Source organism: Chiloscyllium plagiosum, unplaced genomic scaffold (genome assembly GCF_037043375.1).
Source record: "Chiloscyllium plagiosum isolate Xiang-an unplaced genomic scaffold, Cpla_swu_hap1 HiC_scaffold_14, whole genome shotgun sequence".
In the NCBI taxonomy this organism is placed as follows: Eukaryota; Metazoa; Chordata; class Chondrichthyes; order Orectolobiformes; family Hemiscylliidae; genus Chiloscyllium; species Chiloscyllium plagiosum.
In genome coordinates, this window is record NW_028270152.1 from 33,892,026 (window position 1) to 33,908,027 (window position 16,002).

General features: G+C 39.3%; 1 protein-coding gene across 8 annotated transcripts in view; it reads right to left on the minus strand.

The window, feature by feature from the left end:
* wnk2 (WNK lysine deficient protein kinase 2) overlaps nucleotides 1-16,002 on the minus strand; it is a 172,447-nt gene that overhangs the window by 35,141 nt on the left and 121,304 nt on the right. For all 8 annotated transcript variants that reach the window (XM_087994281.1, XM_087994277.1, XM_087994280.1 and 5 more), the window contains 5 exons: nucleotides 5,837-5,930; nucleotides 4,331-4,425; nucleotides 2,069-2,721; nucleotides 1,549-1,763; nucleotides 481-675 (listed from right to left, as the gene is read on the minus strand). In XM_087994281.1, the coding sequence (XP_087850407.1) occupies nucleotides 481-675; nucleotides 1,549-1,763; nucleotides 2,069-2,721; nucleotides 4,331-4,425; nucleotides 5,837-5,930 (1,252 nt within the window). The remainder of the gene's footprint in view (nucleotides 1-480; nucleotides 676-1,548; nucleotides 1,764-2,068; nucleotides 2,722-4,330; nucleotides 4,426-5,836; nucleotides 5,931-16,002) is intronic.

The window sequence follows — 16,002 nt, forward strand, 5'->3', positions numbered from 1 at the left end:
TCTCTTGTTTTAGATTAAATATTTTCCATATTTCACCATTTTGTTTTTTCACTACTTCCTTTAAAAGCTGTAGTAACTGTGCCTAATACAATTCCTCATAATTCAATGCTGATGCTATGGATCAAACTTCTAGCTCTTCTCTGAATTTCCTCCAAGGTTTCAATTTGCTTTTTGGTCACATTGCTTCTAAGCAACACAAAGTGTTGAGCATCAAGAATATTCATATCAACATCATTTACATTTACGCTGCCTAATTTCTTACATGGTGCACTTGGCCATATTAAATTTTACTTACCATTTTCCTGGTAACTTACATATTTGCAAAATTTTATTTGCAATTCTAAAGAACGGTTTCCTATCAAAGTAAGACATTTGGCAAAACCTTGTGCTTGATTTTGCAAAGACATTAAAATTCAATAGATTTTCAGCAACCAAAATTATTATGGTACCATATACTTAAGAAACTGTTTATACAGTTACCTTGGGCTGTGTCACCTTGTGCAGCACCAGCTGCATCGCTAATAAAGCCTGAATAAACGTTGTCGGAGGATAAGGAGGACTTGATAGAGCAGGGTTGTTTAGTCTGCACTTCTTGGGATTGAGCAGGCTCTGGTGTATCACAGCTTCTTGGGCCATCTCGAGCAGTAGAAGTTGTGTAATTATCTGTTTGAAGACCTGTAACAAGAAAGAGTTTGCACTCTAAGAATTTGAGCAACACGACATTAATGAAAAAATTGCTGAGTCATCAAAAAGGCCAGCCTTCTAAAATTTTCTATCAGAAAAGCTTTTATTTCATTTGGTAATCCATGACAGATAACCTTAAGGAGTTAATGGAAAAACACAAGGATGTTGCCAGGGTTCGAGGATTTGAGCTAGATGGAGAAGCTGAATAGGCTGGGGCTGTTTTCACTGGGGATAAGGGGTGACCGTATAGAGGTTTATAAAATCATGGGGGGCACGGATTGGACAAGGCCTTTTCCCAAAGGTGGGAGAGTCCAGAACTAGAGGGCATAGGTTTAGGGTGAGAAGGGAAAGATATAAAAGGGACCAAAGAGGCAACCTTTTCACAGAGAGGATGGTGTGTGTATAGAATGAGCTGCCAGAGAAAGTGGTGGAGGCTGGTATAATTACAACATTTAAAAGGTATCTGGATAGGTATATGAATAGGAAAGATTTAGAGGCATATGGACCAAATGCTGGCAAATGGGACGAGATTAGGTTAGAGTTTCTGGTCAGATTGGGCTAGTTGGACCGAAGGGTTGATGAAGGGCTCCTGCTTGAAACATCGATTTTCTTGCTCTTTGGATGCTGCCTGACCTGCTGTGCTTTTCCAGCACCACTCTAATCTTGAGTCTAATCTCCAGCATCTGCTGTCCTCACTTTCGCCTAGCTGGAACAAAGGGTCTGTTTCCATGCTGTACATCTCTGACTCTGACATATAACTTGTTTGTCAGGGTGCACTATTTTTTGCAGTAGTTAAAATAATATTAATTTTAAAGTTTAAAGATTTTAATTCTTGAATAATCTGTTCAAAATATGTGCACTCACTTAAATTGGAGGCTGTATTCTTCAGTGACTGCACTAATGGATTAAGAAGCTTGCAAGCTTTTAGTTTGTTCTTGCTGGGTCTCCGTCTTCTGCCTGTAGGTGGCACAGCTTGCAAGAATCCTAAAGCTGTTGGTAAAGGTTTTCCTAAACGTCTATACAATTCCTCTATTTCATGTCTTTGATGAACCTGAAGCTCTGAGATCTCTTTCATGTGTCTAGGAGAGAGTATTAAAATTTGTCATTAAAAAAAGTTACACTATTACTGCAACTAACTGTAAAAGCGGCTTTCCTACATGAGCCGGGCTTTAGTGCATAAATGAACCCAGCTCAGAAAAATTGCACACGCAAACTATTCTGCATACGCTGATAAATGCATGTTAACTTATTCTATGAAAACATTTATTTTCCTATTTGAGCTAATTGGCTAAAAAGTTCATTACTGCAATTTCCAAAATAATACAGACGAATAATTCACCAAAGCAGATTATATATACTTGAACCCAAGCATGAACAAACACACTTTTCTCGCAGTATCTGTAGTTCTTTTTTCATGTCAGCATCTTCAAATTCAGAGTCATTGTCACTGCTCATATACGATGACTGGGAAGGAGATGCAGAATTAACAGTTATGGTTGGAGGAGCTGCTGCCTGACCATGTGCAAGTTCAGGTCTCTGCCTCTCAGTTTTTAACAAAGCAGCTGATTTTCTTGGTAAAGGAAATTCTCCACCTGTGCTTGTCTGATTGCAAACAACTGATGGTTGAACATTTGGTTTTGTACTGAATGGTTCATCAGAATCTGAAGATGGATGGCTGCGAAGCGCAACTTCCAATGGAACAGAAGTTTGAGTTCGAGTAACCAAAGGTTTCAAATCAGGGCTAGTAGGAGATGCACTTGAATAAAGCTCAGGAGGTGCAGAATATCTATTGCGACAAGGATATTTTAAAGTTACTTCATCTTTTGTGCTAATAACTGAAAATCTGCCAATTGTGTCGATTCTTGTAATGGACAGCAGCTTATTTTCCATTTTTTCTTTCTTCTGGTCACTTTCACCATTTGCTAATGATTGACAGAATACATTTCCTCCTGGTGAATCTGGCGCTTCATTTGGCGTAGCTTCGCTTTTTGCATAATGCTCAATTTTGTTCACAATGTCCTGAGATGTTGGAACAACCTGAAATAAATTAGTGAACAATCTTACTCACAAGATCAGCATCATTCTTTACAAAGCGGGTCTCTGACAAATTAGCACATTCTACTAATCAATGCTTGTTTAATTACATTTTATTCAGAAGATGAGGATCCCTGTCTGTTATTCTGTAATTAATTCCTCTCAGAATGGATTGTTTCATTTACATGAAAAACAGATGTGACAAGTGTGCGCAGGTTTTAAAAAAAAATTTAAATTGCACTCTCTTTTCATATTTTAATGACTTTTCCTCCTTTATGAATACATTATTTTACAGTTTTCCTTTACTAAAATATATAGACCAATTGGCAAGATGGTCATCTTTCTATTCATCACTTGCCCACATCCCTTAAGGTCAGCAGCAAGTATATGACTATGATAAACATTCTACTGAACATCTTGTAAATTATGAATATTATGCATAATCCTAATTTTCCACTGATACCTTAACATAAACTCTACACAATGCAAACCAACATCAACTTTATAAGACAGGTGTACAAGCTTTATTAAACAGCTTGAAAGGTTTTGGCAGAAAAATATCACAACAGTACCAATAACTGATAGAAATTAAAAAAAAAACTCAATGCAACTGGTTTGAATGGACTGTAGAAAAACAATGGGGCAGGTTTTTCAGTGAGTGGCAGTCTTGCACAGATTGCCATACCAGCCTTTTATTTTTAAAAAAGGTCTGACTCAGGGGTCCTCTCAGAAATGTGGAGCCCTACTTCCATTCTGACAGTCCATACAAAGCATAGAACAGTTAGTGGAAGACATGCCACATCCCTTTTTCACAGCAGTCAGCTGCCATATTCTGAAATTATAAAAAGGTCCTGACAGCCACAGCAAGTGAGATGTCAAGGGTGCTTGAAGAGTTGGATTGGTGGGGGCGAGATCAGGTGATTGGTATGCCAGCTGTGAAGAGGGGTTAGGATGCAAAGTGGCAAGTAACTGCATAGAGTAGGACAGAAGAAAATTGGATTGGGAAGGGTGTGGAAAGAGAGAGGAGCAGGGGTTGCATGAAAGAGTGGAAAACAGGAGAGAGGGGGAGAGAGTCAGACAGATGATGGGAGATGAGGGAGAGGGAGAGAGACATGGCCAGATGATGGAAGGTTAGGGGGGAGGGGGGAAGGGGGGGGGGGTGGGAGTGAGAACGAGTGAGTGTGTGCATATGGGGCCTGTTTAATGGTTGCTCAAGAGTTAGACTATACATTTAATAGTCAAACATTTCCTCAGTAACACCCGAAGTGAAGTGTTTAATATTTATAGAAATGTTTGTAGGGTTTCAGACAGAGGAACTTCCCAGCAGAAACTTCAATTTCTGGGCAAATGGTTTAAGAGTCTGCTATGATGGAGTTTCTGCAGGATCCCTCTGCATAACTCCCATCTAAGCTGGAATAATGATCGTCTGGCCATCAGAAAATCTGACCTATATTAACCTGAAAGTACACATATCTGCAGTGAAACATCAGTATAAACACACTCTTGTCTGCAAAAACAAAAGTGCAACACACAAGGGACAACATGAAGCAGAAATATAAATGACAACTAATCCAAACATTTGCAGAACACCGAGTAATTCTTTAACACATACCTCAAACTGGTCTATTGTTAGAGGAAGATCCACTGTGGATGACATAACAAACATTGTATCGGATGAGCCTGCCCCATTGATGTCAGCGATAGTAACTACAATATGACAGAATTAATAGGTTTCTGGCATCAGCAACATTTCAAAATCATGAAACTTAAATATCAATTCATCGAATTTGAAAACTTTCACCAAAGATCAATTTAGAGACTATCCTTATGCCAGATACAAAATTGGCTGAGTGATAGGAAACACATCAATGGTCAATGGATATTTTTTGAGCTGGAGGAAGGTTTGTAGTGGAATTCTCCAAGGGTTGGTACTGGGACCCTTACTTTTCTTGACATATATTAATGATCTGGATCTTGGTGTGCAGGAGGCAATTTTCAAATTTGCACATGACACTAAACTTGGATGAATTGCAAACTGAGAGGATAGTATGGAACTCCAAAAGGACATTAACAAGTTGGTGGAGTGGGCAGTTAGGTAGCAGATGAGATTCTATTTACAGAAGTGCGAGGTGATATATGTCAGAAAAACTTTGAAAGACACCATAAAATAGGGAGAACAGAAACACCAGGGCATTCATGTGCACACATCATTAAGGTGGTAGGACGGGTAGAGTAGGCAGTTAATAAAGCATACAGTGCTGTCAGCTTTGTTAATAGAAATAGAATAAACAAGCAATAAATTAATGTTGAACTTGTACAAAACACTTGTTAGATCTAGCTGGAGTATTTAGTATGGTTGTGGATGTCACATTATATGAAAGATGTGAAGGGAGGAGAGGGAGTGCAGAGCCAGGAAACAGCCTCTCAACATCTATCATATTTATCCCTCTAAGCATCTTATGTATCAACGAGACCAGCACCCTTTCTTTTCAACAGCAAAAATATTGAAATATTTTACTCAATCTGACAAAGTTAAACATATCCTTCCTTAGAGAAGGAGAACAAAACTGTACACAGTACTACAGGTGTGGTATATAATTGCAAGTAGACTTTCTTTACTCTTACTGTCCTTTTGTAATTAAGGCTGACAAATCACTTGCTAATTTGATTGATTGATTATGCTTTGTCAAATTTCTGTGAGATTGTGTACACCACAACCCAAATCATAGAGAACAAACATTTGTTTCTTTCTTATCTTTGAAAAAATATTCGGTTTTCCTATTCTTCTGAATGTAATGTGACTAACTTCAAATTTTCCCCACATTATGCTCCACCTTCTTTCCAATTACAACCTGTCAAAATACCTCCGCAGCCTGTTTCTTCCTTACTGCTTACCCCTCAAGCTTTAAGTCCTCAGCAAACTGAACACAAATTTTAGATAGAGTGAAGTAAATATTCAAGGATCACCTGCTACATCTTACAAATGTAACTATTCACCTCAGTCTAAGACTACATATGTAACATAAGATACACAGAAGTGTTTTGTGATCCACTTCATTATTTATATGAGAAATGTGGTTTTGTTTAAAGAGTATAAGTAACACTTTAGTTAGCACACCTTGACTGTTTATAATCGATGCTCCTGTGGACAATTCGGTTGTCTGTGGTTGTACATAGCTTTTAATAAACTCTTTAACTTCTAGCTTTTGATTCTGCAGAGCAAGGCACAACAAAAGTAGATGTCATGAATTGTTAGAAAAACATAGTTAATGAAAACTATTTACATAAAAGTATTTTAATGCAACCGTTTACATCAAATAAAAGATTGACAAATTTACTCAAATAATTTCAGAGGCTTTATATGCTTTTTCTGCATTTCACTGACTCTTACATATAGTACTGCATGTACACTCCAATCCTTACTTCCATGCAAAGTGTTTTGCTCTGGCTTTTTATGTCACTATTTCGAGAACTCCAAGTCAAGAGTAATAGTAATCAGGTCACAGAAGATTTGCAGAACCACAATTAGCTAATTTAGTCATTTTTATTCCTGTGTTTTGAGGATACTCATTGCCTTTCAATGACTTTATTCAGTTAAGAAAGGGGTTTCATTTTGATGCCCAAATCAATACTTATCCCTCAAACTCTACCAAAACAAAGTCATGAAACAGCTTTTTGTGGGAACTTGCTGTCAGTCATGTTTGTGTACAAAATAACAGTGCTGCTCTTCAAAAATTAATTTGAAGCCTGAAAATCAGAAGATGCTTTACATGCAAGTTTTTCATTCCTTTCATCCAATACAGTTCAACCTGAAATAACATGCATAAATCCCTGATTTCAGATGTGACACTGTTTTACATTACTGCCTTCATCAGGTTGTACAATAGCAGTTAAGAGGAAAAGATAGCATAGCTACAAATCACAAAAGGAAATGCGAAACAAGGAACTTCTATGTTGTTTGTGGCCTTGCTACCAGCAGGGTACAGACTGGTATTACATATCAGCATAGCTTGCTCAGTAATGGAACCTATAGTTTAAGTGATGGTGATGCTCTACAACTTTGCAAACACAATCATAACAAAGATATACAAGAAATAGAAAAGGTGTTACCAGTTATGAAAGCACCGGACAAGACAGTAATCTTTGCTGGAGTTGAAAAGATGAAGGGATGACCTTGAAGTAGCAGAGGATTTTATGCTAAATGAGCAAAATCTTAAAATTCGAGCTGGACCATAAAAGAGTAAAATAAGGGATTGCTTTTCTACACAGTGTAGTACAAGGGCAGAATTCTTTCATCCAATATGCTGTAGATGTTGGTTCAATTGAAATATTTAATTGTTAGCACCTTTCCAGACATCAAAAAGCACGCCACAGTCAATTAAATGTTTTTCTGTTTGTAAAGTAGGGAAGAAAATTGTGGGATATGTTTCAAAGGTGGATATGTGGAAGAAAGATTTAGTTCAACTATGATCTAATTGAATAACACCATATATTTGAATGGCTGAATTATTAACTCTGATTCCAATCTTCATTATAAGTGCTTGGTATGGTAAAGGGTGAAAAATTGTTGCTATTAGTGCACAACTATGAGGTTAACACAGAAAATTAGCAGGAAAGTTAGATTAAAAATCATCAAATAGAGTAGTTAGCATTTTCTGCTAGAAATTAGATTTGAAGGAGAGGGTATAAATAAAATTGCTTGCTTGAAGAATATTAAAAATTATTGAGCAGAAAGAGTTAGACGACATCAGATAACTTGTGCAAAAACCAAAACAAAATCATCAGCACAAACTCAAACTGCCAAGTAGCCTCTTGTATGACATTGCAAGGAAGTGGGTTTTGTGATCAAAGTAAAAATAAACTTAATGGTGTTGCCCAATTTAAATGTTAGGTGACTTGAGGTGAGGAGCAGGTGGGTGATTAAAGATCAATAATCGCTAAGATATTGCCAAAGTTGTACCACTCTAGGTATGCAAAGTCTGTGCTATTATCGAGTTCACGAATGTCAAGGATTGAACATCATAAAGTTGACATATTTCCATGGTAGATATCAACTAAACCTCACGTAATCTCTTGGGCAGTCAAAATTAAATATTATAGATAAGAAGCAGCATTCCTTTAGGTAGTGACAACTATTGAAGATTTTTTAAATAAATCACAAGTTCTGATGAAAGGTCATCGACCCAAAACATTAACTTTTCTGTCAACAAACACTGCCCTTACAGCTGAGTGATTTCATGTTTCTCTGATTTTATTTGTCTGCATGTCTGCACGTGTTCAGGACAATTCTGCCTAGAGACAATTTATTGATTAACTTTTCAATTGGCACTATTCACAATGGGTACACCAGATGCCAACACAATAACCACCTCTTGACTGGTTCTTGGGGAAGTGGCTCACACGTGAACAAAACATGCCAGAAACAGTCAGCTTGTAAAGAGAAAGCATCCATCTCTCTTTATCACACTTTGGTATGGAGAAATAAAAGAAAATTATTAGCAGTTAATTATTTTCCCAAACCTTTGCCCTGTAAGCTGATCTCTCTGCAAATCTGTTGAAACAGGGAAAAACCACCTTCAGAGCGGCTCAAACAGCAAATGAAATACTGAGAATCCATGAAACCACAACCTTATGTCATCTAAGAGTTGGGAGGGATCAAAAGGAAATGCAAAAAGTTCTGTGGTCTGAAATAGGGCCGCCAAACTATCATTGCCCAATTTCTTTTTTACCCACCCATGATATCGACATCAGGTTTATAATTGTGTCCGTTTCTGTGTGAAAAGGAGTTAGTGTTTAAGTTACAGTTTCTAGATGAATTCTTCTGGTCTAACTTTGCCACTGGTGAAAACAAGTTTGATTGCAATAAATAATTATTTACATATTAATGCGAATAATCTGGTATACATCTTGTCTAATGCAGGTTAAAAGAATAAGTTAAAGCATCTGGGAAAATTAACAAAGTGAAATTCATAATTGGTCTGGGAGGAACTGTTTGGGGGAAGTCACAGCACAGAAACAGATAAGTGAATTTTTTTAAATGGCTTACAGAAAGTCTGCAGTAGTGAGTAGAGCGTTTTTTTTCTTGATTGTATGTTTTTTGAGATATGTTTCTTGAGTAAACTTAAAATATAAGCCGTAACTATTAATTTAACCTGGGGCAGTGTTTTGTAGAGAAATAAGATGGTGTTATTTTCTAGGTCTGTGGATTGTCAAGGAACAAAAATAGCCTTTAGTAGAATGATATGCGCTTATCAGATGTGGGAGTTTAAGGAGAATTTACGGGTTACTGTGGATTATATCTGCAGTAAATACTGTTGGTTGCGAATCCTATCAGATCAAATGGATCGGTCGGAGAGACAGTTATAGGCAATGAGGAATTTGCAACAGCAATAGTATGTGATGGATGGCAGCTAGAGGAAGGATGGGGGGTTCTCAGATACAGTCACATGGATGGGTTAACTCCAGGAAAGGTAAGAGAGGTAGGCAAGTAGTGCAGGAGTTTTCTGCGGCTATCCCCATTTTAAACAAGAATGCTGTTTTAGAAAATGTAGGGGATGTTCGATACACAGGGGAACGTAGCACAAACAGCCAAGTTTCTGGTATTGAGACTGGCTCTAATGCAACGAGGGGTACGTCGGGTTCCAAGAGATCAATTGTGTTAGGGGACTCTAGTCCGAGATACAGATAGAAGTTTCCGTGGCCAGCAGCGAAAAATCAGAACAGTTGTTGTTTCCCTGGTGCCAGGATCAAGGATGTCTCGAGGGTGCAGAATGCTCTCACAGGGGAGAGGGACCAGCAAGAGGTCACTGTCCACATTGGAACCAATGACAGAGGAAGGGAAAAAGCTTGAGATTCTGAAGGGAGATTACAGAGAGTTAGGCAGGAATTTAAAAAGGAGGTCCTCAAGAGTAGTAATATCTGGATTACTCCCAGTGCTATGAGCTAGTGAGGGCAGGAATAGGAGGATAGAGCAGATGAATGCATGGCTGAGGAGCTGGTAGATGGGAGAAGGATTCACATTTTTGGATCATTGGTATCTCTTTTGGGCTGAAAGTGACCTGTAGAAGAAGGATATATTGCACCTAAATTGGAAGGGGACTAATATACTGGCAAAGTTAAAAATCACACAACACCAGGTTATAGTCCAACAGGTTTAGTTGGAAGTTCTAGCTTTCGGAGCACCGTTCTTTCATCAGGTGGTTGTGGAGGACACAATTGTAAGACACAGAACTTATAGCAAAAGTTTACAGTGTGATGTAACTGAAATCATACATTGAAAAATACCTTGATTGTTTGTTGAGTCTTTCATCTGTTTGAATACCATGTTAGTTTCACTTCTTTCATATGTAAATCACAACATTTTTTTTAAATATTACATTCTCAGGTTAACTGTAACAATTGGCGTTAGCCAGATAATATTTTGAAGGTGTTAGCCCAGTGTTCTCTGTCTGTTCAGACTGATAATGTTCAGACTGATTCTAATCTAAAAAAGTGAGTTAACAGAGTCTTACATGGATTCATGCAGTTTTTGAGCAAAGTACAATGTAACTCTGCAAGTATAAAATCACCCTACAAATGTGTACGAATGTATGTGCATGTGGATGTGTGTGTGTGTGTGTGTCTGTCTGTCTGGGGTGCGGGGGTTTAGAGTGACAGAGTGAGTGTATGTGCCTGTGTATGAGAGTGTAGAGCATCGGAGTCTGTGAGAGGATGCATGCGTGAGTGTATCTGTAGGGGTGTGTATGAGTGTCTGCGTATACCTGTGTCCGTGTGTGTATAGGAGTGCGTGCTTGTCTGTGCGCATACAGGCAGGGAGATTTGCTAGAGCTGCTTGGGAGGATTTAAACTCGTAAGGGGGGGGGAAGATAGTGAGGAAAGAGATCAATCTGAGACTGGTACAGTTGAGAACAGAAGCGAGTCAAACAGTCAGGGCAGGCAGGGACTAGGTAGGAGTCATAAATTAAACTGCATTTATTTCAATGCAAGGGGCCGAACAGGGAAGGCAGGTGACCTCAGGGCATGGTTAGGAACATGGGACTGGGATATCATAGCAATTACAGAAACATGGCTCAAGGATGGGCAGGACTGGCAGCTTAATGTTCCAGGATACAAATGCTACAGGAAGCATAGAAAGGGAGGCAAGAGAGGAGGGGGAGTGGCGTTTTTGATAAGGGATAGCATTACTGCTGCATTGTGGGAGGATATTCCCAGAAATACATCCAGGGAAGTTATTTGGGTGGAACTGAGAAAAAAGAAAGGGATGATCACTTTATTGGGATTGTATTATAGACCCCCTAATAGTCAGAGGGAAATTGAAAAACAAACTTGTAAGGAGATCTCAGCTATCTGTAAGAAAAATAGGGTGGTTATGGTAGGGGATTTTAACTTTCCAAACATAGACTGGGACTGCCATAGTGTTAAGGGTTTAGAAGGAGAGGAATTTGTTAAATGTGTACAAGAAAATTTACTGATTCAGTATGTGGATTTACCTACTAGAGAAGGTGCAAAACTTTACCTACTGTTGGGAAATAAGGCAGTGCAGGTGACTGAGGTGTCAGTGGGGTGCACTTTGGAGCTAGTGACAATAATTCTATTAGATTTAAAATAGTGATGGAAAAGAATAGACCAGATCTAAAAGTTGAAGTTCTAAATTGGAGAAAGGCCAATTTTGACAGTATTAGGCAAGAACATTTAAACGCTGATGGGGGCAGATGTTCGCAGGTAAAGGGACAGCTGGAAAATGGGAAGCCTTCAGAAATGAGATAATGAGAATCCAGAGAAAGTATATTCCTGTTAGGGTGAAAGGAAAGGTTGGTAGGTATAGGGAATGCTGGATGACTAAAGAAATTGAGGGTTGGTTAAGAAAAAGAAGGAATCATATGTCAGGTATAGACAGGATAAACCGAGTGAATCCTGAGAAGAGTATAAAGGCAGTAGGAGTATACTTAAGGGGGAAATCAGGAGGGCAAAATGGGGACAAGAAATAGCTTTGGCAAATAGAATTAAGGAGAATTCAAAGGATTTTTACAAATACATTAAGGACAAAAGGGTAACTAGGGAGAGAATAGGGCCCCTCAAAGATCAACAAGGCGGCCTTTATGTGGAACCGCAGAAAATGGGGGAGATACTAAATGAGTATTTTGTATCAGTATTTGCTGAAAGGATATGAAAGATATAGAATTTAGGGAAATAGATGGTAACACCTTGAAAAATGTCCATATTACAGAGGAGGAAGTGCTGCATATCTTGAAATGCATAACGGTGAATAAATCACCAGAACCTGATCAGCTGTACCCGAGAACTCTGTGGGAAGCTAGGGAAGTGATTGCTGGGCCTCTTGCTGATATATTTGGATCGTCGATAGTCACAGATGAGGTGCCGGAAGACTGGAGATGGCTAATGTGGTGCCACTGTTGAAGAAGGGGGGTAAGGACACACCAGGGAACTATACAGCAGTGAGCCTGATGTCGGTGATGGGCAAGTTGGAGGGAATCCTGAGAGACAGGATGTACATGTATTTGGAAAGGCAAGGACTGATTGGGGTCAGTCAACATGGCTTTGTGCGTGGGAAATCATGTCTCAGAAACTTGATTGAGTTTTTTGAAGAAGTAACAAAGAGGATTGATGAGGGCAGAACAGTAGATGTAATCTATATGGACTTCAGTAAGGCATTCGACAAGGTTCCCCATGGGAGAACTAGCCATTTGGATACAGAACTGACTCAAAGGTAAAAGACAGCGTGTGGTGGTGGAGGGCTGTTTTTCAGAATGGAGGCCTGGAACCAGTGGAGTGCTACAAGGATCGGTGCTGGGTTCTCTACTTTTTGTCATTTATATAAATGATTTGGATGTGAGCGTAACAGGGATAGTTAGTAAGTTTGCAGATGACACCAAAATTGGAAGTGTAGTGTACTGCAAGGAAGATTGCCTCAGATTACAACAGAATCTTGACCAGATGGGCCAATGGGCTGGGTAGTGGCAGATGGAGTTTAATTCAGATAAATGCAAGGTGCTGCATTTTGGGAAAGCAAATCTTAGCACAACTTATACACTTAATTGTAAGATCCTAGGGAGTGTTGCTGAATAAAGAGACCTTGGAGTGCAGGTTCATAGCTCCTTGAAAGTGGAGTCGCAGGTAGATAGGATAGTGAAGGTGGTGTTAGGTATGATTTCCTTTAATGGTCAGAGTATTGAGTACAGGCGTTGGGAGGTCATGTTGCGGCTGTACAGGACATTGGTTAGGCCACTGCTGGAATATTGCGTGCAATTCTGGTCTCCTTCCTATCGGAAAGATGTTGTGAAACTTGAAAGGGTTCAGAAAAGATTTACAAGGATGTTGCCAGGGTTGGAGGATTTGAGCTATAGGGAGAGGCTGAATAGGCTGGGGCTGTTTTCCCTGGAGTGTCGGAGGCTGAGAAGTAACCTTATAGAAGTTTACAAAATTATGAAGGTCATGGATAGGATAAATGGACAAAATCTTTTCCCTGGGGTCAGGGAGTTCAGAACTAGCCGGCATAAGTTTAGGGTGAGAGGAGAAAGATATAAAAGAGACCTAAGGGACAACGTTTTCACGCAGAGGGTGATACGTGTGTAGAATGAGCTGCCCAAGGAAGTGGTGGAGGCTGGTACGATTGCAACTTTTAAAAGGCATTTGAATGGGTTTATGAATAGGAAGGGTTTGGAGGGATATGGGCCGGGTGCTGGCAGGTGGGACTAGATTGGGTTGGGATATCGGGTCGGGATATCGGGTCGTCATGGACGGATTGGACCGAAGGGTCTGTTTCCATGCTGTAAATCTCTGTGACTCTAAAATGGGCAGTTTGGTGGTTTAATCAAATTTTCACATTTTTGAGGGATTGGGAATGGTGGCACTTGATTTTTAGTACACTGACCCAGTGAATTGCGACAATAGTTCCTAGTGGCGTACCGCAAGGGTCAGTGTTGGGTCCACTGTTGTTCATCATTTTTATAAATGACCTGGATGAGGGCTTAGAAGGGTGGGTTAGTAAATTTGCGGACGACACAAAGGCCGGTGAAGTTGTGGATAGTGACAAAGGATGTAGTAGGTTGCAGAGAGACATAGATAGGATGCAGAGCTGGGCTGAGAGGTGGCAAATGGACTTTAATGTGGACAAGTGTGAGGTGATACACTTTGGACAGAGTAATCGGAATGCAAAATACAGGGCTAATGGTAAGATTCTTGGGAGTGCAGATGAGCAGAGAGATCTCGGTGTCCATGTACACAGATCCCTGAAAGTTGCCAGCCAGATTGACAGGGTTGTTAAGAAGGCATACAGTGTTTTGGCTTTTATTAATAGAGGGATTGAGTTCCGGAACCAGGAGGTTATGCTGCAACTGTACAAAACTTGGGCCACACTTGGAGTTTTGTGTACAGTTCTGGTCACCGCATTATAAGGAGGATGTGGAAGCTTTGGAAAGGGTGCAGAGGAGATTTACTAGGATGTTGCCTGGTATGGAAGGAATGTCTTATGAGGAAAGGCTGAGGGCCTTGAGGCTGTTCTCGTTAGAGAGAAGAAGGTTGAGAGGTGACTTAGTAGAGACATACAAGATAATCATAGGGTTAGATAGGGTGGACAGGGAGAGCCTTTTTCCAAGTATGGGAACTGCAAACATGAGGGGACACAACTTTAAAGTGAGGGGAGATAGGTATAAGACAGATGTCAGAGGTAGTTTCTTTACTCAGAGTAGTAAGGGTATGGAATGCTTTGCCTGCAACGGTAATAGATTTGCCAAGTTTAACTGCATTTAAGTCGTCATTGGACAGGCACATGGACGTACATGGAATAGTGTAGGTGGGATGGGCTTCAGATTAGTATGACAGGGCGGCGCAACATCAAGGGTTGAAGGGCCTGTACTGCGCTGTTATGTTCTATGTAACACTCTCAGAGCTGTTGATAAGAGAGTTCAGGCATTTTGACACTGACAGTGAAGAAATGACAATACAGTCTCAATCAGGATAATGTGTAGCTCAGAAGGGAACTTGCTGGTGGTGGTCCCAAACATCTTCAGCATTTGTAGAAGTAATGGTGCCATGGAAGGAGTCTTAGTGAATGGCTGCATTCAACCTTGAAGATGGTACACACTGTCACTGTGCATTGGCAGTATAGGGAATTAATTTTTGAGGTAGTAGACAGCATGCCAATCAAGTAGATTGCTGCGTACTGGATGGTATTGAGCTTTTCAAATATAGCTAAAGTTGCATTCATCCAGATAAGCAGATCATATTCAAGCACACTTGTTACTTGGCCTGGGGATAGTAAAAAGTTCTGAGGAGACAAGAAGAGAGTTATTCGGCACAGAATTCCTAACACCCAATCTGCTTTAGTAGCCATGGAATTTATATGGCTTGTCCAAATCAGCTTCTGATCAATAGTACACCTCATATGTTGACGAAATGGAGATTCAGCAATGGTAATGTCATTACATATCATATATTTCAACATGATCTGAACTTAAGGGTCTTCTGCCTTGAAGTTACAAGAATGCTAAGATCATGTTTTATCTGAAATTCATGCTACCTGCAAATATGTCAAGAATGGACATTATGTACAAAATTAAGAATCAATGTGTACTAGCCAGCATCTTTTAAAAAGAACCACACAAATATAACAGGCTTTTAAACTCTTCCAATACAGATAAAAAGCTAAAAGGGAGTTTTATTGATTTTACTTGTGATAATATGTTAACTTTAAAATTTAAGTTACATAAATTCATTGATTGGTCGTTCAAAATTTAAACAGCAAAAAATTAGAGTTGCCCACTGATCACTTGTGTAGTAGGTTTCTGAAATAACTGCAATTACAAAAGAGACTGAGCACTTACTTTTGATCAAGTATCGAATAGTTGTGATGTGAAACGTGATTTACATAACAAAGAATATTAATTATTGTGTAAGTGCTTGGGTTTCCGGTTAAGTTAATAATTGGTATATTTTCTGTGTCGGAATCAATAATTAACTTGTAAGTATTTCGATAAACACAGTGATTTCTTTTAGAAGTAGTTTATGAAGCCCAACTTTAGAGCGAATGGGTTTTGTGCAGTATTAATCAACTTTTGTTTATTCAGATTGTTTTGTGACCCAGCAAAGAAATAATGGGGCCTCCAAGTTTGTTGAAGAATTGTGGAACTTATTTTTAAGCTGAAGAAAAAGTCCATAGCTGAGAGGGGGAGACTTTCAGTTTCACTTTTGACTTTGAATGGGCTAGTTTTATGAAGTTCTTGTAATAGGATACCTGTGGAGGCTAGTGTTCCTGAGATGAAAGGC